Source organism: Eublepharis macularius, chromosome 2 (genome assembly GCF_028583425.1).
Source record: "Eublepharis macularius isolate TG4126 chromosome 2, MPM_Emac_v1.0, whole genome shotgun sequence".
NCBI classification, from domain to species: domain Eukaryota; kingdom Metazoa; phylum Chordata; class Lepidosauria; order Squamata; family Eublepharidae; genus Eublepharis; species Eublepharis macularius.
In genome coordinates, this window is record NC_072791.1 from 18426436 (window position 1) to 18449335 (window position 22900).

At 45.4% G+C, this 22900-nt stretch overlaps 1 protein-coding gene across 4 annotated transcripts in view; it reads right to left on the reverse strand.

Moving 5' to 3' along the window:
- INF2 (inverted formin 2) overlaps positions 1-22900 on the reverse strand; it is a 93719-nt gene that overhangs the window by 29804 nt on the left and 41015 nt on the right. For 3 of the 4 annotated variants that reach the window (XM_054971010.1, XM_054971009.1, XM_054971008.1), the window contains exons 2-8: positions 14997-15405; positions 12359-12474; positions 10980-11139; positions 10282-10315; positions 7624-7765; positions 4381-4522; positions 2438-3301 (exon numbers count right to left, since the gene is read on the reverse strand). In XM_054971010.1, the coding sequence (XP_054826985.1) occupies positions 2438-3301; positions 4381-4522; positions 7624-7765; positions 10282-10315; positions 10980-11139; positions 12359-12474; positions 14997-15390 (1852 nt within the window). In that variant the 5' untranslated portion in view covers positions 15391-15405. Of the gene's footprint in view, positions 1-2437; positions 3302-4380; positions 4523-7623; positions 7766-10277; positions 10316-10979; positions 11140-12358; positions 12475-14996; positions 15406-22900 lie in introns of those variants that run through there. The other variant, XM_054971011.1, reaches the window with a different exon arrangement.

Genomic DNA, 22900 nt, shown 5'->3' on the forward strand with positions numbered 1-22900 from the left:
CTGCTGTCCAATGGACTTTTCAACTGTCACTTTTCCAACATTCCGCCAAGCTGCCTACATTTCCCATCAAAACTTGAGGGAAGCTGACAAGAGTCCAACCAGTGTCACGCATCACTTGTAGTTTGGCTCTATGATATGACTTTCTTCCTAGCAACGCATCGTGATATCAATGTTCTCACAAAGAAAGAGCGGCAAATGATTGTTTAGAATTGGGAGGGGGAGGAAAAGTGAACTAGAAAAGAGATGTATTTTTCCCATGTTGTCATTCCTGTCAATTTTCTACTCATGCTGCTTAGGGCTCTATCTTGCTTCCAAGTAGACCTATGGAACTGTATATTGAAATGAACTAATTTCTGAATAAAATCCATTTGACTAAGTACTGGTGTCTTACTGCAAATGGGCCAGAGATCTGTCTGCAGTATCCTGTCATCCATAGCCTGACAGGTGGAACAGGGTTTGGGGAAAGCAGGGCCCTCAGCGGGGTATAATGCCACAGAGTTAGCAGAAAGCAGCCACTTTCTGCAGAGGAGCTGATCCTTGTAGACTGGACATCAGTTGTAATTCTGGGAGAGCTCCAGGCCCCACCTGGAAGCTGGCAACCCTAAGGCCAGCACCTCTTGGCAGCGTTTCTGCACAGGGGTTGCAGAGTAAAGCAAGGCAGCCATCGATGTGCAGAGTTCTGAGTCAGAAGGGGGTTCCCTCAAGCAAGCAATCTTCAAGGGGCTGCTTTAGGGACCCATGTCAGGTTGGGATTGCGTTAACTGATACAGGGCATTTTTTTTATGGACTTGCCTGAGCTTGGAAAAATCGACAGCACTTCCTTGGCTAAAATGCACAAATGTGCCTCCGTGTGGAGGAACTAGAGATAACAGGTGACTATGTGCCTGTCATCTCTGTTTCTACCGCACTTGGGTGCAATTGCACAATATCTGCCTGAGATACTACAAGTTTAACCAACCCATCGGTTAGAAACAGGGCTCATTTTGAGGGGGAACACACTGGAATGCAGTTCCAGCAGTTCCCCAAAGAGGTCACATGTCAGGTGGCCCCACCCACCTGACTCTCGGCCATTTTGGGCCCATTTCGGCCTGGATTGGGGCCAAAATGGCCCGGATCGGGCCTCTGACGGGTGGTGGATCACTTTCCCGCTCAGCAGCAGCCCAATCCTGACCATTTTGGGCCCCTTTTCAGCCATTTTCAGCCCCCTTTTGCCATTTTGGGCCCAATTTCGGCCCTGAGTGGCCAGGATTGGGTCCAAAACAGCCAGGATAGGTGATGTCAGGGGGTGTGGCATATGCAAATCAGTTATACTAAGGACACACTTCCGGTGATGGCAAGAGGTGTGGCATATGCTAATGAGTTATGCTAATGAGTTCCTCCAGCTCTTTTTCTATGAAATGACCCCTGGACATAGTGATCAAGTGGAGTGCAAGTTTACCTGTATTGTTAAAAAAAGCTAAGCATGATTTTTGAGAGTGAATTCTATGCACTGCAATGACTGCCATACTCATGCTTAATCTGCATGCCTTTGGTGATACATTTGATATAAAAAGCCCCAACAAGAGAAAAATGGCTTCCTTCTGTTATGCTATAAAAATGAATTCTACAGAGAAAAGGTTGCGAAGCATTTTAAACCACAGAGGACAATGGACTAGGTATTCCTGGGATAACACAATGAACTGAACTCGTACTACCATCTTCAAAGAGTATCCCGAAACTACAATGGGTACAGAATGCTGACTGGTTTAGGGCACCGGGACCATATAACTTGCTCTGTCTACGCTGGCTTCCAATTTGGATTCAGGCCCAAATCAGGATACTGGGAAGCCCTGTACGGCTTAGGAAAAGCTTTCCTGAAGGGCCGTCTACTCCCTTATCTTCTGAGACTCTGCTTTGGTGTCCCCGCTATCTGAGGTTAGACAGGTGGCAACACGAGAAAGGGCCTGCTTGGTTGTGGCACCAAAACTGCGGAATATATATGTACCCGTTTTAAAGCTTTTTAACGTCCATTTCAACTGTTGGCCACCATGAGGGTCCTAACTGGGTGGAAAGGCATGATAAAAATGTTTTAAATAAATATAAATATATTCCTGTTTACAATTCTAAATAGCGCCAGCGCTTATTACTACACAGTTTGGTGTAGTGGTTAAGAGTGGCAGGACTCTAATCTGGAGAACCGGGTTTGATTCCCCACTCCTCCACTTGAAGCCAGCTGGGTGACCTTCGGTCAGTCGCAGCTCTCTCAGAGCTCTCTCAGCCCCACCCCCTTCACAGGGTGTTTTGTTGTGGGGATAATAATGAAATATTTTGTAAACCGCTCTGAGTGGGCATTAAGTTGTCCTGAAGGGCGGTACATAAATCGAATGTTGTTATTGTTATTATTATCATCATAATCTCAGCGAGAAAAGCACCAGGGGAGGCGATGTGGAATACTTACCTCTTACCACATTGGAAGGCAGTTTCTGCCAGTTCAGTTTCTTCATCCTTAGCGTTGGAGTCCTCACCCTCTTGTGGAAAGGTCTGGCATATCCAAGCGCATAATCGACCCGGGCCACCACTATTTCCTCAACATTGCCTCCTAGAGGTGGGGGAGGTGGAATCCCTGCCACGCCGGGCAACGGGGGAGGAGGTGGCATACCTCCTATACCAGGCAGAGGTGGAGGTGGAGGTGGCATTCCCTGCAGCGGGGGAGGTGGAGGGATCCCTGTGCCAGGCAGAGGGGGAGGGGGAGGTGGCATTCCTGGTAGTGGGGGAGGCGGAGGGATCCCTGCCATGCCAGGCAGAGGGGGAGGCGGAGGTGGCATTCCTGGAAGAGGAGGCGGCGGGGGGATCCCGATTGTACCAGGGAGAGGTGGCGGAGGTGGAGGGATGCATGGCATAGGGGGCAGAGGAGGAGCGGGAGGTGGCATTCCCACTGCACCAGGCAGAGGAGGTGGTGGTGGTGGTGGCGGCGGAGGTATTGATATGGCTGCTGTTCCAGGGAGTGGAGGAGGAGGGGGTGGCGGTGGAGGGGCAGTTGATGAAGGGCAACTTTGGCCCAGTGATGCCGAGCAAAGAGGCAGCTCGGAGGAGGTAATATTCTCAGGCACGTTTGGTGGCTCTGGAGTACACGGGGCACCAGAAGGGCTGGTAGCTGGAGGCGAGTTGTGGACAGCCTTGGAGAAGGGCCCCAAATCTTCACTGGTCTGAGTGCTCTCGTTGACCTTGCTGGCCAGTTTTCGGGACTCCGAATGGCGTTTCTTTGGGCGCTTCTTTATGGACAACAGTCTCTCCATGACTTCTTCGACGCTGTTGTCTTGTACTATGAGACAATAAATGGGAGAAAATCAAAGGGTTGGCTCAACTCTGAACACTGTTTTAGATTGCCGGAAGCAGCCCCAGGCACTGAGGAGGAAGTCAAGCACCTGCTTATAAGCCTGTTGCATCAACAGTTTTTCTTCCACATTTAAAAGGTTTTTCGTTAGTGGGGTTGCGGCAGTGTGGGGAGAACATCGCTTTTCTTTTGAAGCATCCAAAATGACAATAAATGCAGCTCGCACACTAGATGGGAACAAAACTTCCGCACTGGGGACTTTAGGGTTTTCTCACGTCAGTTGCTCGTGGCTTGAGGTAGGAAGGAGGAAAACGTGTTATACTACCCAGTCATAAATGACACAGATGAACGAGGATGTGTTTTTATGATCATTTCTTACAGGGAAGTATCACTTTAAGGCAGGGCTTTTTTTTCTGGGAAAAGAGGTGGTGGAACTCAGTGCTGGAACTCAAGACCGCACAATGACATCACTTTGGGACAGCTGGAACAAGAGGAGAGTTTTGTAAAGTTTAAATTGACCTCGGTGAAAATGGTCACATGGCTGGTGGCCTCGCCCCCTGATCTCCAGACAGAGGGGAGTTTAGATTGGCACAATTTCTGCAGTCTAATTCAGGGTGGTGTTCTGACATGCAGTGTAGTTCTTGTGTACAGCTCCTTTGCTCGCAGTTGCATTGCCTCATGGGATTTGTTGGTGTGTCCAAAATGGAACACACAAAGCTGTCCACCATCGCTCGGCGGCACAGAGGGCAATCTAAACTCCCCTCTGTCTGGAGATCAGGGGGTGGGACCACTGGTCATGTGACCATTTTTAAGAGGTGCCAGAACTCCATTCCACCGTGTTCCCACTGAAAAAAAGCCCTGCTTTAAGGTGACATTTCCTTGCATTTTCCTCTGTCATTAATGATCTTTTAAAAAATGTGCTGGGCCAGAACTGGGGTCTGCATTCCAAGAAGTGAATGACTGTTCAGGACTAAAAAGTAAAGAGGAAAAAAAGTTTCTGGATCTTGATATTGTCCACCTTGAGTTATGTAACCACACTGCGGATTTATGGTGTGCATTCAACTTACTGTCACTGGCAAGCAAGATGGCTCTGTTTACGAGGATTTCTAAGGACTCCCACAGTAAGAGGCTGGAGCGATGAGACGGTTCTAAATGTAAAAGACTCTGGAGAATGGACAGCAGTTGGACGGAGACTGGATAGCTGCTCACCTGAAATGTAAAGCAGTGGTCTACTATTAAAACAATGACCCAGATAATATACTACGGTTGTATGACAGTGAAATTATTCCTACCATGCTACTGCTTACTTTTATTTTATTTTATGTGATTCCGCACACGTTGGATAATGCACTTCCAATCCTCTTTATAGATCATTTGGAACGGATTTTTTTTTGTGTGCGGAACAAAAAATCCACCTCAAATGGTTGATAAAGTGCATTGAAAGTGCATTATCCAATGTGCGCGGAATCAGTCCACCTTTCTCACTGAGACTCAAGGTGGATTACATAGCAGAACTCAATAGGTCAATATGAACATTGGTTGGGATATTCAATGAACGCTACAATAGGGTAAGGATAGGGAAAAATGGAGCTCAAGAAGAATTCCAAAACAGAGTTGGAAAAACAACGCTGAAACAAAACATACAACAGCACAGAACTATACAGTAGGAGAATATTTACAGCAACAGACAGTACAGAGTGGTAGAGTCTACAGTCCCTGTCACTGACCCAATGCATTTCTTGGAATCATTTTCTTATAGCACAGCCCTATCACCTTTGTAAGAAAGCCAGTGACAAGGGTCACCAATATGGATGTTGGACGTAATGACCAAGTCAAATTTCCCAAATGTGGTAACTGTCCAAGGACTGGTGGTATCCAGTATGGTGTATATCTGTGCCCAGACAGTCAAAAGGCGCACTTATGCAGGAAAGCAAGAGAGCCAGAGAGAATCATAAAACTCTCAGGATATATTAAAAAAAAATTGGGGAAAGGCAGTGGCTCAGTGATAGAGCATATGCTTTGTATGCAGAAGCATCCCAAGTTCAATCCTGGATTTTTCCAGTTAAAAGTATTTTGGATAGCAGATATTGGGAAAGATCTTTCCCTGATGGAGACCCTGGAGAGCTGCTACCAGTTCGAGCAGATGACGCTGTGCTAGATGGACCAATGGTATGATTCAGTATCAAGAGATCTTTATGTGTTCAATTTTGGACACACCAACAAATCCCATGAGGCAACGCGACTGCGAGCAAAGATCTTTCCCTGATGGAGACCCTGGAGAGCTGCTACCAGTTCGAGCAGATGACACTGTGCTAGATGGACCAATGGTATGACTCAGTATCAAAGAGAGCTTTATGTGTTCAATTTTGGACACACCAACAAATCCCATGAGGCAACGCGACTGCGAGCAAAGATCTTTCCCTGATGGAGACCCTGGAGAGCTGCTACCAGTTCGAGCAGATGACGCTGTGCTAGATGGACCAATGGTATGACTCAGTATCAAGAGAGCTTTATGTGTTCAATTTTGGACACACCAACAAATCCCATGAGGCAACACGACTGCGAGCAAAGATCTTTCCCTGATGAAGACCCTGGAGAGCTGCTACCAGTTCGAGCAGATGACGCTGTGCTAGATGGACCAATGGTATGACTCAGTATCAAGAGAGCTTTATGTGTTCAATTTTGGACACACCAACAAATCCCATGAGGCAACACGACTGCGAGCAAAGATCTTTCTCTGATGGAGACCCTGGAGAGCTGCTACCAGTTCGAGCAGATGGCGCTGTGCTAGATGGACCAATGGTATGACTCAGTATCAAAGAGAGCTTTATGTGTTCAATTTTGGACACACCAACAAATCCCATGAGGCAACGGGGCTGTACACAAGAACTACACTGCATGTCAGAACACCACCCTGGATCAGACTGCAGAAATGATCTTAGTAGGTCTCCCCCAAATTTTGGAATATTATTCCATAACAGAAGAATCCCAAATTTCAATCTAGATTCTAGTTTAGGCAGGATTTGGGCCTTTATTTGCATAACATTCATTTTCAGAAACCAGGTAGGACCTTGTATTGCAGCAGAGCACACACAACCCAAATACTCTGTATACTGTTCCCCCAACTGCCCATACATGTAAAGGAATGACTCCAGAACCAGAACAGCCTATGCCATCTGCTGAAAACATTTCAGTGTGGGAAGTCCTGGCATTTGAGGGAGGAGTGGTGGTGAGGGGACCCTTTCCAAGCTTACTTTCTTCAATGCATTATTTTCTACTAACGTAATGTTGTTTCCCAGAATTGCATTTGCATTCTGTATCCTGTCCAATATTCTATGATTGTCTCAAATCTCTTCAGGTCCTAGTTTTAATACATTGTTTATTAGATGTCTCAGGCTATTGAGCACATCAGCTTATACTGCGTAATCCACCCAGAGTCTCAGTGGGAAAGGTGGACTATAAACACAGTACAATAAAATACATTTTTAAAATTTGTGCTTGTGCCAAAGTTGGATGGGCAAGCAACTATAGTTTGGGTGGGATCCTTCATGTATGCATAGGCAGCGTCATGTACATGCATAGAACAGCTTGAGATATTCTGGATTAAAAAAAAAAGAACTCTTTAGATACAATGGATGGAATCCCGTCTAAAATTTCCATTCACCGACAGACTTCTTGACAGGGAAATGTGACTTTCCTGCCACCCCTCTCACACATGAAACAACCCATGAAGCTGCCTTATTCTGAATCACAGAAAGTAAAACACGAGCTCTCCAAGTAAGCAATTCTTGCCAATGTTATCTCAGTATAATATAAATAGTGAACAACAGTACAGCATTTCGATATATACAAAAACAATGATGTAGAATTCCAATGTGTAATCTAACACATAAACCAATAAACTCAATTCAATTGTTCACTGTTTACATTATATTGAGATAACATTGGCAAGAATTGCTTACTTGGAGAGCTTCTGTATCAATTTTGCTCTCTCCTTAAGAGCCTCTCATCTAGTTGCTTTATTCTGAATCACACCATCGGTCCATCAAAGACGGTATTGTCTAGTGTGACTCTTCAAGGCTTCAAGCAGAGGTCTTCCCTGGTCCTTTCAACTGGAGACGCTGGGGATTGAACCTGGGACCTTCTGCATGCCAAGCAGAAGCTCTTCCACAGAGCCACAGCCATTCCCCTCTCCCTCCTCCTCCTGCTGCAGCTCAAAATTCTTTTCAATAGGATTCAATCCAATGTCAATTACTGTTGCTCACTGGAAAAACTGGACAGAAGTATATGACAAAGAAGGCCGTACTCACTTTGTTGAACAGCGAGGAGAAGACCTCGTGATGACTGTTCATGTCAATCCCATCACATATCCTTAACAACTCCTCGTCGTCTTCTGACTTGGCCTCCTCAAAGGTCTCACACTGGATCAGCAAGTCTTCGTCCTCAATGTCTCTGCGCAAAGCCCGTCACGGGGAGATATTAACAAAACCCAGGGTGTCTCAGCTTACACGCAAGCAGAAGCCCGTTCGCTCCTCTCGATTCAGGGAAACAACCCCACGTTAACCTTTGCTTACCAAGGAAGTTGCCAAAATGCAAAAAATCGTTGCCGTGATATGCTTACTATATAGAATATTTTACGCCACAATAAAAGTAATTTTATACAATTTACAAAAAGTCTCTTTATATGTAATGTTTAAAAGCATATATTCCGTTATGGTTACATGCGTGAAAGGCAACACATCAAAAACACTTTTCCAACAGGCAAACAAAGTGCCAAGTGCTAACAATTTTCTTATATAAATATAAAGCGCTTGTGCCTATAGATAACAAAAAAATGTCTAAACAAGTAACCAATTCTATAATTCAAATACTATCTTTCTGAATGGTGCAATATATACCAAAGTTCAAAATTCTTCATAGGATGATCCAACAAGTAAAATTCTATGTAAAGAGTAATAACTGCGACGGGAAGGCAGCAAATTCACCCGTTTCAAATCTTCATCTTGGCAGTTATTAATGTAGTAATAATCAAGTACAAAGATAATCAAGAGCTTCAAAAAATTTTTTCAGTATGTTCCAACACCATCAGCAGCCATTCCATTTAAGGCGTTGTTTTTTGCATTTTGGTTCATTTACCGTGATATTCTCCTATTTTTACTTACTAAGGAAGTTGCGGCTTCGGCATTTGCAGGGAACTGTTCTCCATCTGCATCATATGTTGGAAAGGTGCTTTTTATAGAATAAATGAATGTGTTTGGTTGAGACTGTAATCAACACCTGAGATTCGAGGGGAATGTTTTCACATAGTACTCTGGGTCCAACTGACTCCAGTAATAGTTGTTTCCAGCTCAGCTTTTCCGCAGGAGTGAGGATTTCCACCCACAGAGCGTAACTTCCGTGGCTCCTCCCTCCTGTGGCAGCCTGAAACGACACACAAAATCCTGCTTCTGGGGAAGAGGAGATCTCTAAGAACAGGATTTCAGGGGGCATTTGCGGCGGCTGTTGGAGAAGGGAGCTGTGTAAGACGAGCTCTGTGGGCAGCTATTCTTACACTCAGGACCAAGCTACAAGTGACGAATGACACAGGTTGGACATGTGTCAGCTTCCCTCAAGTTTTGATGGGGAATGTAGGCATCTTGGTCTTGCAGCCTGGCTCTCCAACTGCTGTCCAATGGACTTTTCAACTGTCACTTGTCCAACATTCCACCAAGCTGCCTACATTTCCCATCAAAACTTGAGGGAAGCTGACAAGTGTCCAACCTGTGTCATTCATCACTTGTAGTTTGGACCTTATAGAAACACCGAACCGGATCCAACAGGTAATATTATCACCTAAGAGCCACCATGATTCTTGTCAAGGGCTTCTAGCTCCTGTGATTTGGAAACAATCCACAGAGATTCGCAGCATGTGTTCATCATCAGCCATTTTCTCAATACAATTTCAGACTCAATATGGAGCATGTGTGCCTCCGTGGATGTCCCGAAACTGGGAAGAGGCATTATTAAAAAAGAAAATTGGCATTACTAAACTGGGCAGACAGAGTTGGCTGAACACATCTTTAATGAAATTATATTATATTATATTAAATTAGGAAGGGAATAACCTGCTGGTGAGCAAGTTGCACGCTTGCAGTCACACGCGCAACATGTCATGTTTGTCTGAAGCTGCAAGCTGATTGGCTGATATCCCAGGGCTTTTTTTTCAGCTGGAATGCGGTGGAACGGAGTTCTGGAACCTCTTGAAAATGGTCACATGGCTGGTTGCCCCGCCCCCTGATCTCCAGCCAGTAAACGCCCCTCTGTCTAGAGACCAGGGGGCGGGGCCACCAGCCATGTGACCATTTTCTCCGAGGGCAACCCACTGAGTTCCACCACCTCTTTTCCCAGAAAAAAAGCCCTGTGATATCCTGAATACACCAGTGCAGAATATGGCAGCAGGTGTATAATTTTGACGAAGTCAGACTTGGCTTTTTAAAAGAGCTTGGTCCAAGCCCTTGCAGTGGTAGAAAATGAATTCAATATTTGGCATATTTAGATTAAAAACTGAAGAAGATAAAAATAAAATGAATTCCTCTCTCATCCCTGGACACAGTTACTAGCCAATCTCACCTAGTAAAAGATTCCTTCTTGAACCTAAATATGGTGATACTCAGATGAATGAATGAATGAATTTATTTGCGGTCAGAGACCATTGCAATGGCAATAGTCAGATGATGAATGCAAATAGGAACCGTCAAATGCATCTTTCCAAAGCAAATGAGCCTGCAGTACTAGTCTACTCCTCCTGTCTCCTGCTGTGGGTACCTTGATACATTACGGTGTCAAGCAGAGCGAGGGGAGATAGAAAGAAAGCTTATGGTCATACTGGTTGGCTCAAAGATGTGTAAGAGAAAGGCTCCCCACATTCCGTCCACTGCTATGTTATAATGTTGTACAAGAAATCACGAACAGTTAATAAAATCACTTACCGGAGTTTGGTCAAAATGTCCAACAACTGGAGACCTGGAAAGAGCAAAATTACAAAAATTGAATGACGCTGTGGGCAATTTATCTAATCTAAGAGCTTTTCTGGACAATGTTTTTTGTTATGGCACACTTTATAGCTCAAATTCTACCAAACATTCCCCTTACACGTCTCTCTGGCTGCTGCGGAGGCTTTTTTCTATTGCAGCCTGTATTTCCTCTGTCCCTAGAACTTCTGCATATGTATGATCAATGTTTTTTCAAGGAACGCTTACATACACGTAAGTGTGAATGGCAGAGAAAGTAAGCGCCACAGCGGATGAAAGCCTCTGCAGTGGACAGAGAAAAACTCAAGGAGAACAATGTCATAGGATCTGAGCCAACATTTCTTAGACAGCACCCAGATGTGATTGGCTATTGCACAATTGTTGTGCAATAGCAATAGTTCGCAACTGGATTATCCTGTGTGGACAAGCCATTCTTGTTGTGAACGATTCCTGCAGCATAACAAAAAAGCCCTCCAGTGGTGAAAGGAAGGGAAAGGCTGCTGTGGGAGACTGTGGGCGGGAAAGTGTGTGGAAACCTGCCACGAGGATGCTCTGTTACTGCCAAGAAGGCCTCTACATTTGCAACAGTAACAGGAGCTTTGTCACCATGTGGAAGTGACCTGATTTGAGTCTGAAAGATCAGAGCTGGCCTTTACCTATGAACTCATTCCGGAGCTGTGTCCTGGCTCTTAGTTCCTCAGTTCCTAATATGACCGCATTGATGGCACTTAGCAGTGTTATCATGTAGGGAACGTTGTCTGTTGCCAACAGCTCGTTCAGGATCACGCTGAACCGGTACTGCTGATTTTTCACCGTCTGGCAATACAGAAAGGAGGTCACAGGCAAGCCAAATCACAAATGGTCCATAAAATCAAGAGTGCAAAATGGAGGGGGGAAAACTTTCTGCACCTTACGGCAGTCCCTAATGCTAGAAATAACTGGAACTCCAGAAGTTGTTATTTTTGATCCTAAAATCTGCCATGGTGGGACAGATGAATCTGTCTGAGTTGCTTGGACAAAATTTGATAATTCTTCATGTTTCCCATTCAGAAATCCTCCCTCTCTCCTTTGCTGCTTTAAGCAGGGGCAGGGAAAAAAGACCTGTACCGTGCCTGTCTTTTTCTCCCATCCTGCCTTAAAGTAGCACAGGAGGACCACTTTTGATCAGGAATACAGCAGACAAGGGACAAAGGAAACTCCTGTTTCAACACAACATAACCCTTATCCACACGGCCCATTCCCTCCCCCAAATTATTGCTTTGAAAAGCCAGAAGTCACACTCGGAGTTCCACTCCCTTGGTCTGGACCCTAAAAACTCAATCCACATGATGTTTATACCAAGGGAAACTATGGGCCAAGCTACACATGACGAATGACACTTGAACAGCAAGTGTATTTCTCCCTGTTCACTTGCCCTCCACTCAATCCACTTGCCGTTCAAGTGTCATTCGTCATGTGTAGCTTGGCCCTCAGCCTTTGATATATGCTCTTTAAGTTTTTAAGGCTGCATACAGACGTGTTTGTCTTGAGTTCGGAATCCTCCACGGACTTGCCTTTTTTAGACCATCGTGTGAACTCCCCGGCATGAATCACGGCGGACAGCAATTGTGTCTCCCTGGGTCAGGAAATGCTGACTGCACTGAGTGCTGACCGCCACAGAAGTTAGCCAATTGTAAAGCCCATCCCAGATATTTAAAATGTCAGAGCTGGGTCCACGTGGTAGGACAGAAATGAGGCTGGGACGATGCAGGGCACAAAAAGACACACTGCGGGGAATCTGTACATCGATATGCAGCCTGAAATACACCCCTACACACATGAAGACCTTCAGTCTGTCAAGGTAAATAGAGTCTGTTCAGCTTTCCAGGGTCTCAGGTCCTTTTATCCCGATCCTTTTAACTGGAGATGCCGGGAATTGAACCTGGGACCCTCTGCATGCTGAGCAGACTCTCTACCATTGAGCCATGGCTCCACCCCTGTTCCATGGTCATTCTCCACCTGTAGGCACTAACTGGACATTTTATTTTTGGCTTGCCTTGTAATGATCCAGAGCATCTAAAGCCAGCGCGTGGCCATCCACCGAGTAAATGCAGAGAGCAGCCAGGAGTTCAAACACTTGCTTCTTGACCATGACGTTGGAGGTGTCCAGGGCTGCAAAGACAGGGGACCAGTGAGAACCTACCATCCAAATGCAAGCATCCCCCCTAGACAAGAAAAGTTTCCTAGGAACATCCTCCAAATAACAAAACTGTAAATGGCAGCAACGTAATACGGCCCAGCCATATGGCCATCCTGCAAACCTCTTAAAGCAAGCTCAAAGCAGATGTGGAATACAGCACTGGCAGGGCCGGGGTTTAAAGGTTCAGACCTTTCAATCAAGCTGGCCCATCTTCTGACCTACCAAACGAACTGCAGCCCACCAGCTGAGCATGGGATGCCAACAGGGAATTGATAAACGTCCTAGTTTCCAGCCTGTCTTCAAAAAACAGGCGTAGCATCCGACAGGCTGCAGTGGATAGCTGGTGAGTGGAACACTGCAGGGCGTTCAGAAGTCCCACCAGCCTTCTTTAGACACATTGAAGCCAAATACCTCTGTCATGCCCTGCTCTGTTTATTTATTTATTTAGAAAAATATCTCCAGGGAACCTACCCATGATGGCTTACAACTACAAAACAGAATAAAGACATAAAACACTGTCAGAGTAACCAATTAAATTCCAGCGTTAAAAACCCAGCCAGAGCATAAAACCAACAAAACACTGAACAGCATAAATTCACCGCCTAGAAGCAGACTATAAAGATGTTCACGGAGCTCTGCTGCTGTTTCACCTGCCTGCTACATAGCAAAATTAGTGCCTTCCTGGCTGTAACCGTCTGGGGGTGGAACATGGGGAAAGGGGCAGAGGTCATTTCAAAGCATTTGAAGGTAGTGAAGACCACGAGTGTAGGTGGCTTTCAAAGGGTGTTTAGATAGAATTATGGAGGAGATGTCCATCAATGGCTACAAGCTATACTGACTGAAGGGAGTCTCCACATTCAGAGACAGCAAACCTCTGAACGACAGTGCTGGGGAAGGCCTGGGCTTTTGTGCTGTTTGTTGACTCTCCAGGGGAACTGGCTGGCTGCTGTGTGAGATCGGATGCTGGACTAGATGGGCCATCGGTCTGGTCTTCTTACGGTCTTATGTCTCTGGGTGAGGATCTGACAACACTAACAGTGAAATCCAAAGCAGAGTTCCTCCATTCTAAGCCCACTGAAATCAGTGGGCTTAGACTGGAGAAACTCTGCTTAGGATTTCACTGCAAGTGGCTTCAATCTAAATGGATGGATCCAGTGTACTGAGGATTAAAAAGGGGTCGTGTGACCCCTTAAAGACTAACAGATAGATTGAAGCATATGCAGTCATGCCGCAAGACTCTGTTTTTCTTTTCAGCTCCAACAGACGAATACAGTAACTCAAGATGGGTAGTCGTGTTAGTCTGTCTGTTGCAGTAGGAAAGAGCAAGAGTCCAGTAGCACCTAGAAGACTAACAAAATTTGTGGTAGGGTATGACTCACATTCTAGCTGTATCTGAAGAAGTGTGCTGTGGCTCACGAAAGCTCATATTCTACCACAAATATCCTACTGGACTCTTGCTCTTTTCTATGCTGACCCAACTGCAATTTGTGCAGAAGACTAAATCCTTACTCGAGAGCATGAAATCCCATTGAGTTAAAGACTGGCTGGATGGCTATGAGCAAGTTGCTCTATTTCACCATCAGTTCTCTATTCAGTAAAATGGAAAAACCAGCTAGGATCCAACAGATCATGTCTACAGACACACGGATTTCCATATAGTGTGAATTTCTTATCTCACCCTCCACTGCAGTCCCAAATCTGTTTCCAGGGGCCCACTTTCCCCTAAGAGCAACATTTTGAGAGGCATTTGGGGTTGTAGAGGGGGAGAGGGAAGTGAGAAAGTCATGTTTTGTCAATGGAAAATTGTTCTGCCAGAGGAAACACTCTATTAGATCTAACCCAATATCAAAGTATCTTAGAGCTAAACTACAAGAGACGAGTTACACGAGGACGGGCACATGAAGGGAGTCACAATGTTACCCGGGTTTGCTAATTTCCTTTTCACCTCCTGAAGGCTTTGTCAGTTTCACCTCCCCTTCTAGGAGGCAAAGAGGAAATAAATAAACCCCCTGAGGAGCGATCTTTGCTGGCTCTGTAGAGAGGGGAAACTGACAAAGTCTTCCAACCTGTCTTTTAAAATTCAGCTTCCCAGCTAACATTGCGATTCCCTTCACGTGAGCGTCCTCATGTAATTCGTCTCTCGTAGTTTAGCTCTTAGTGAGAGTGTGAATGAAATGAAGTTTGCAAACCACTGTACATATGTATAGACTCATTTCAAACTGATTTTAAAACACCACTGGTTTTAAATGTATTTACTTACAAGTAAGTCAAAACCCCACTGATTTTAAAGGGACTTACTGACAAGGAAGTTATTCTTCAAGGTGCAGCTTTATAGCTGGACTCTTAATTTGTTTACTCCAAAGTCCCATTGATTTCAATGGGAATTATTTCTTAGTAGGTGTGAACGGGATCGCAACTTGGGAAGCATCGTAGAAATGAATCAGTCACAATAACTGTGCGCGACAAACAAACAAGAACCATCTTTTGCTCTCACCTTGGGAGAGTTTTCTGACGTAGCCTTCGTTGCTCACAATGTACTCGATGCCTTGGTGGGAGTTCATAACCGCCCGCACGCAGTTAATGCACGTCAGCTGCAGCAACGCATCGGAGATCTTGGAGACGCCCCTCCCGGACAGCCTGTCCAGGGCTTCTAGAAGAAGGTCCAGTCCACAGAGCTCTAGAAACTGGACCATCCAGTTGTCATCGCTGCTCTCCAGCCTTTTCTTGAGACCAGAATAGTTCACCACGGACGGGATTTGCAAGAGGCGGATGCAGAGTTCCGGCTCGGCGTTTTCCAGGTTGGCCTCCGTCTGATCCGAGTCTTGGGGCCCCAGCTTCTCCTTCAGGGCAACCCATTTCTTCTGGGCACCTTCCTTTTTGAGAGACATGTTGGGTGGTGGCTCCTAAAAGGAGAGGAGAGAAAACAGACATGAAGGCTAGCTGCATTCTCCAACATTGTTCCACTCTTTAGAGAAGGAAGCTTTCCCAAGAAGACCAGTGACCGATGAGCCAGAGAAAGACTTCTGCTCAAACCAAGGGCAAATTCTAATTTCTAGGAAGGAATGCCTAATCAATTTGGGGACTGGAGGCATGGAGCTTCCTGCCCTATCAGTTCCATGAGTTTTGCCCAAGATGTGTACAGAGGCTAAGAAAGCAATCCTTATTTCTTCCATCAGATGCCTGCCCACCCCCATTCACCCTTTGGGGAGGCGAAAACACTAGCCATGATCTTTGCAATGAGGAATAGCTCTGTTTGAAGAACTCAAGCCATTGACTGGCAGATTGCTCATTCTCCCAGCGAACATCTCTCTCTCCTTTCAAGAAGCCCCTTAGAGTCTCCTTTGTTGTAGAAGCCTAGCTCTGATAAGGCGCAATGTTCATTCACTTCTTCTGAACATTTAATCGCCGCTATCTCCAGAGGCCTAATTGTAGGCAGTACAAAGCCAACTGCTCAGTCATATCAAGCGAGTACCGCTCTTGTGCTATTCTTCAATGGGAGGAATGACCTCGGCTATCTTCCCTAGCATCATCTCATCTGTGATTGTGGAAAGATCTGGAGACGTGCCAGACAGCCAACAACAAAAAAAGATGCAACAGGACATATTGTAGGACACGGCTGACCCAACCCCATCGTTTATTTATTTACATATTTTTGCACTGCTTTCTTCCCCGGTGGGGACCCACAGTGGCTTATACTTTGTCATTCTCCCCTGCTCCGTTTTGTTTTCACAACAATGGCGCTGTGAGGTAGGTTAGTTAGGCCGAGAAGGATGGACCCCGGTTCATTCAGAGAGCTCCACGGCAGAGTGGTTTGGTTTATTTTATTTATTTATTTTATTGCATTTATATTTTGCTCTTCCTGCAAAGCAGGCTCAGAGCGGATCACATCAGCGTATGAAAACAAGGTAGCAAAATAGATAAAACAATTCCAGCTCATAAAACTCTGAGAGATTCATATTGCAAAGGGCCCTGGAGATGTCCCAGGATTACAACTGATCTCCAGATTAGATCAGTTCCCCTAGAGGAAACAGCTGCTTTGGAGGGTGGGATCTATGACATTATGTCCTGCTGTACCAGTCCCTCCCCTCCAAAAACTGCCCAAATCTCCTTGAATTTCCCAACCTGGAGTTTGCAACCCTACAGAGTGGAGATTTGAACTGGGGTTTCCCAGATCCCAGTCTAGCACTCTACCCCTTGAGAATCATGGTGATTTGCTACTAACCGCCTCTGCAACCCTGGTCTTCGTTGGAGGTCTCCCATCCAATTACTAACCAAGGCAGACCCTGCTTAGCTTCCGAGATCTGACAACATCAGGACTATCCAGGTCAGGGCAGGCAATCACTTAAACACAATTAAATCAATTCCAGATCAAATAAATTAGCCATAAACAAATACTCTTTTTTTTAAAAATCCCTGTTTTGTGCAGTTAATGGCTGCCAGTCTATTGGATCAGTGTGTTTTCGCACATGCTCAGTTTTGAAAGGAAAAAAAACCCAAGCAGACCTATTCAGCACGTGTTTGAGTTGTCCGGTGCCTATACAGAATGGGTGATCAGCTCATGTCTGAGCAACAGAGCCCAACACGGTAAGTTCAACTGTTGAACATGTTTGATGCAAAATGTGTCCCCTAAGCAATAACAGAATATCTGCTGCTATGAAGGGATGGGAGTAAACTAGCAACATTTTAAATTGGGCTGTGATGGGGGCTGGGGGGAGGAAGTAAGTCCTACATAATGTTGGAGCAGGGAGCTCAGCTATGAGCAGGCATCCTAGTTTCTCCCAATTTCTGGCTCAGATGTTCATTAAACAGAAGGGTCACACCAAAGCAGAGTCCAGGAATGGTGGGGGGAGGTGTAGTGGGAGAAATATTTTATTTGTAATTATAGATCCCATTGCATTTTGCACAAAGCTTCTTCAGGGGATCTGCAGAGCAGTTATCTTTCTGAATCCCCACCTTGATCAAACTGGAAGTGACATCACAACGTCATACACCATTGCATGATGTCACTTCCTACCCTGCAAATGTTCTCAGTGGTTGCCAGCACTGAACTGGCAACCTTAGTAAGGAGGGTTATACAACTTCCTGTCAATCTGGAAGAACAGAAAAAGAAAGTCAAGCTCACTTCAGGAATCCTTGTCGGGCGTGTGTGGCTTGTTGTCCTATCTTTAACAACTCATAGGGAGATAAGAGAGAAGGAATGATAATTACTGTGAGCAGTGAAGCAATAAAACAGGCAGGATGAGAAGATGCCACTTTCCAAAATCTGCCGCTAGAGGGCGCTGCCTCACCTGGCCTCCCTATACAGCCAGCTTTTTTATTCTGAGCTCCAGAACTTCTCTTTTATAAAAAAAATTACGATCTGCGTGCACATCACATGACAATATTTGGAGTCAAAACAACCCACGTTTGAAAAAAGCTTTAAAATGTAATGGCTTATAGTGTAACTCTTGACTCAAAGCTGAGCCTTCTTCCCTTACTATCACAGCAGTTTTTAACAGCAGCCTCCGGACGTGCATTTTAGAGTAAAACTTCCAGCTCTGGCTTGAAACTCTTGTTCTCACGATGCAGACGAGTAATCGGAAAGGAATGTGCTGTATTTCCATTCCGTCTCCACAGAGCTTTATCCCCCGCTTGATCAAGGCTACTGCATGCAGCCAAATGGCACCAGGTCAATCATGCCCATTTCCAAATAACTCTCCAGGCGACATGAATTTGAAACGTTATGGGGGAGGGCGGAGCAGGTCAGAAATTCCTAGTAAGATATTTAAATTCAGGGCAGAAATACATACCCTGAGGGAAGCCTTGGGTTCCTATCGGAAAAGTTTCTCTCCTCATGAAGCGAGGGGGAAGGGTCACTTTGCAAGGGGGTATTAAAGGCATGTTTCACTTCCATCTATGGTCGCCAAGCCCAATGTGGCATCAGGAGACTGGGGAAGGGCACCCGCGGGTGAGCCATTGGTGACAGTGTGCCATCACTACCAGGAAAATCTGGAAGTGACATCATGATCGCCACTCTAGGAATTGCCAGACATTTTTACCATAGAGTTCCCAAGGATTCCTAGAGAGATGTGATATCACTTCCAGGGTTTTCCTAGAAGTCACACCATGCCATAGGCCTGACAAGCCATTATTTTATTTTTCTCCCGCTGCTGCTAAGAACAGCGGCAGGAAATGGAAGCTGAGGCCAGGGAATCCCTCACCCCCACTGGAGGACTGGCAACTCCGCTTGCTTCAAACTCCGGCCATACAAGTGTAATAACCCTAGGATTCTTTCAGCACAATCCTAAGAACACTTCTCCAGAAGAAAGCCCCATTGAATGTACTTCAGTAGGATTCTGAGTAGACCTGTTTAGGATTGCATTTACTTAAAAAAAGCCCTAGATCTTGGCCAAGAAGTCTTTCCCTTCTCCCAAAGCTACTGTCCCTCCCCCACCGCTTTTGAAAACTCTTAATGTCACTGTCTTTACAAACTTTGTGTTCATAATTGGTGCCAAACCAGTGCTGGAGTCCTCAGCCAGCCCTATATATTTTTTAAAACCCTTCCCTACTCTAAGGCCATCAGCCAACAAACACCTATTAGTTACACACAAGAAAGGGGTACTGCATAGACATTGGATCAGGGCTGTCTGATTTCACAGTGCGTGTTCACATCAAAGAAGAGAGAATGACGCAACATAGCTATTGGGTAGGGAAGAAGAATGAAATGAACCTGGGCGCCTGCTCCCCACACCCAAATGGCTTATCAGTACAATGCCTGCTTCATTACACAGGCCTCAGGGCACGGGTAACCTCAGCTTCTGGATCAAACTGGGGAATCGTTTGTGTCATTTTTGCTCGCAAGTGGATTCTCTGTAAAGCTAGGGAAGCACACAAGCCAAGAAGATGGAAACTACGATGGCAATGAAGATGGTGAGGGGTCTGGAGACCAAGTCCTATGAGGAAAGGCTGAAGGAGTTTGGAATGTTTAGCCAGGAGAGGAGACGACTGAGAGGTGATATGAGAGCCATCTTCAAGTACTTGAAGGGCTGTCCTATAGAGGATGGCGTGGAGTTGTTTTCTGTTGCCCGAGGGAGTCAGACCAGAACCAATGGGCTGAAATTGAATCAGGGGAGTTTTCGGCTAAACATCGGGAAGAACTTCCTGACAGTTGGAGCAGTCCCTCAGTGGAACAGGCTTCCTCAGGAGGTGGTGGGCTCTTCTTCCTTGGAGGTATTTAAGCAGTGGCTAGATGGCCATCTGACAGCAATGCTGTTTCTGTTAACCTAGGCAGATCATGAGGGGGAGGGCAGGAAGGGTTACATCAGTGCTTCGTTCTCGTGGCCTCTTCTTACAAGCCCTGGGTAATGCCAATTGCCACCTTGGGGTCAAGTAGCAATTTTCCCTAGGCCAGTTCGGCTAGGGATACTGGAGGTGTTTTACCATCTTCTGGGCATGGAGCAGGGGGGTCACTGGTTGTGTGTGTGGGGAGGAGGTAGTTGTGAATTTCCTGCACTATGCAGGGGGTTGGACTAGATGACCCCTGGATGTTCCTTCCAACCCTTATGATTCTATGATAGGATAGAAATGCATGTCTAGCAGCAATAGTCTATAGTGCATATAGATAGCATATGCCTAGTGGCAAGAGCCAGTGTGGTGTAGTGGCCGGAGTGTTGGATTATGATGTCGACGACTCAGATTCGAATTCCCACTCTGCCAATGGCAGTTTGCGGGGTGACCTTGGGCCAGTCGCACCCCATCAGATTAACCTACCTCACAGGGTTGTTGGGTGGATCAAATGGAGGAGAGCAGAATGATGGAAGCTGCTTTGAGTTCCCCTTGGAGAAAAAGGCAGGATATAAATAAATAACATAAAATTAAATCAGGGGATTTTAGAAAATCTACAATGCCTTTTAGGGTGCAATCCTAAAGCTACCTACTTGGAAGTAAGTGCCATTGAAATTAGCTAGATTTACTTCTAAGTAACCAACAGTTAATTTTCTCTCTCTGCTGCTGCTTTGCCCTTCTTGAATTCTGAACAGCTTGGGTCACAGCCGAGCTGCATAACCTCCCCATTGGCTGCAAAAGAAAAACAAGGGCAGGAATGATGGAAAGTGAAACAGTGAATAAGCTTTTTGTGTGCACGCTGTGCTGCTTTTAGAAAAAGGACCAAAGAGTGCACACCCCGAAGGAAAAACAGCGGGGAGCAAACTCAGGCAAGGAACTGCAATTCCTAGCGGAACTTTTCAGGCCTCACTTGGTTCTCCTGACTTGGGCAACATTCCCAGGAGATTGTGCAAGTAGTGCAGCCCTCTGCCCTGGTCCTCGAGGAACCCTTCGACATCAGGCACATGAGACTGGACTTGGCGAGGAGAGAATTTGTGGGGGAAGGGAGGACAGAAGCCTGTCTTTTCTTAAGGCTGGAAAAAGACTCCTATACAACGAATCTCCCACATCATAGTTCAACATTGAGAGCCAGTTGGGTGTAGTGATTAAGAACAGCAGGACTCTAATATGGAGAACCGGGTTTGATTCCCCACTCCTCTGCTTGAAACCAGCTGGGTGACCTTGGGCCAGTCACAGCTCTCTCAGAGCTCTCTCAGCCCCACCCACCTCACAGGGTGATTATCGTGAGGATAATAATAACACACTTTGTAGACTGTTCTGAGTGGGCATTAAGTTGTCCTGAAGGGTGGCATATAAACAGAATGTTATTGTTATTATTATTATTATTAACTCTGGGTTGGGAAATTCCTGGAGATTTGGGAGTAGAGTCTGGGAAGGGTGGCATTTGGGGAGGGAGCACAGCAAATATATAAATTGTATGTTGTTGTTGTTGTTATTATTAACATGTTGTACGTCCACTCCTATCTGAAGACTTTTTTTTTTACATTTTAATCTCCTGGCATGACTGCAAAACCCAGAGGAAATGCCAAGGGAATGTGCAGAGTTGCCAACTTTGGCTTCATTAATTTATGGAGACTCGGATGTGTGTTAGGGTTGCCAGCTCCAGCCTGGGAAATTCCTGGAGATTGGGGGAGGGGGGTGGAGCCTGGAAAGAGTGGGGTTTGGAGGGGGGAGGAACCTCAGCAGGTTATAATACCATACGCTCCACTCCCCAAAGCAGCAATTTTCTTCAAGGGAACTGATCTCTGTGGCCTGAAGATCACTTGAAATTCTAGATCTCCAGCCACCACCTGGAGGTTGGTGGCCCGTGTGTGTGTGTGCGTGTGCGTGTGCATACCTGGGGAAGCCAGAGTTTGAGGAGAGGAGAGCTCACTGGGAATGAGATGAGTTCTATTTTTGCCCACTGAAATGGCCATTTCCTCCAGGGGTGCTATTTCTACAATCTGGAGGGCAGTTATAATCCCAGGAGAGTTCTAAACCCTGGGAACATGAGGTTGGTAACCATAGAAACATGGGGACAGTAATAGTGGCCTGTAGGAAGGATGGCTGAGATAAAATATGCCAAGTACTCTGACCTCTCTGTGGTCAGGGAGGCAGGACCGTGGCTCAGAGCATCTGCTTTGCGCACAGAAGAACCCAGATTCCATTTGTGACATCTCCAACAAAAAGGATCAGGTAGAAAGTGAAGTGAGTCTTGACCTGGGGAACGGCTGCCTGCCAGAGTAGACAATACTGACTTTGACAGATCAATGGTCTGACTCTGTATACGACAACTTCATGTCTGTCTTCATAACCCACGATTTGGAAAAGCTATTAACTTGGTTGTAAAGATTAGCAATCACTTACTTCCAAGACTGCAGAACTACATTGTCTTCAAAGAGAACCAGGAATTCCTTGAATGCTTATCAGAGATTCCTCAATGACAACCAAACAGGAATTCTTCGGTGCCTTAAAGAGTTACAAACATTTATTTTAGCATAAGCTTCCGAGGACTAGAGCTGGCTGCGTGTGGAACTTACTACGTGCATCTGACGAATTCCAGGGAAGCTTATATTAGAATAAAAAGAGTTCGTTTTAAATCTGGCACAAGAATCTGCTTTTTTTAAGAAGTGCAGAAGATATTAAAAGTTAAGTTTGTGATGGATCCTAAAAACATGCTATTAAGTATCTTATCAAGCAATGTTATAAAAATACAGAGTGAATTATTTAAATATAAGGTGATGGCGGCAAGAGTAATATTCACAGCAAAATGAAAAGCAGTGAAATGTCTAGATTTGAAGGAATGGAAGAATAAACTGAACGAATACGCGACAACAGCAAAATTAACATCTTTTATACACAATAGACCGATTTCAGAATTTCAAGAAAAACTGAAAGGTTTTTTAAAATTATTATATAGCTGAAAATCAAGATTAAAACTAAATTAAAACAGAGAATGACAGAAAGACAGACTTGGGTAATGCATATCGACAGATACAGAGATAGATGGGAAAGATGGAATAAAGGTATTTAAAT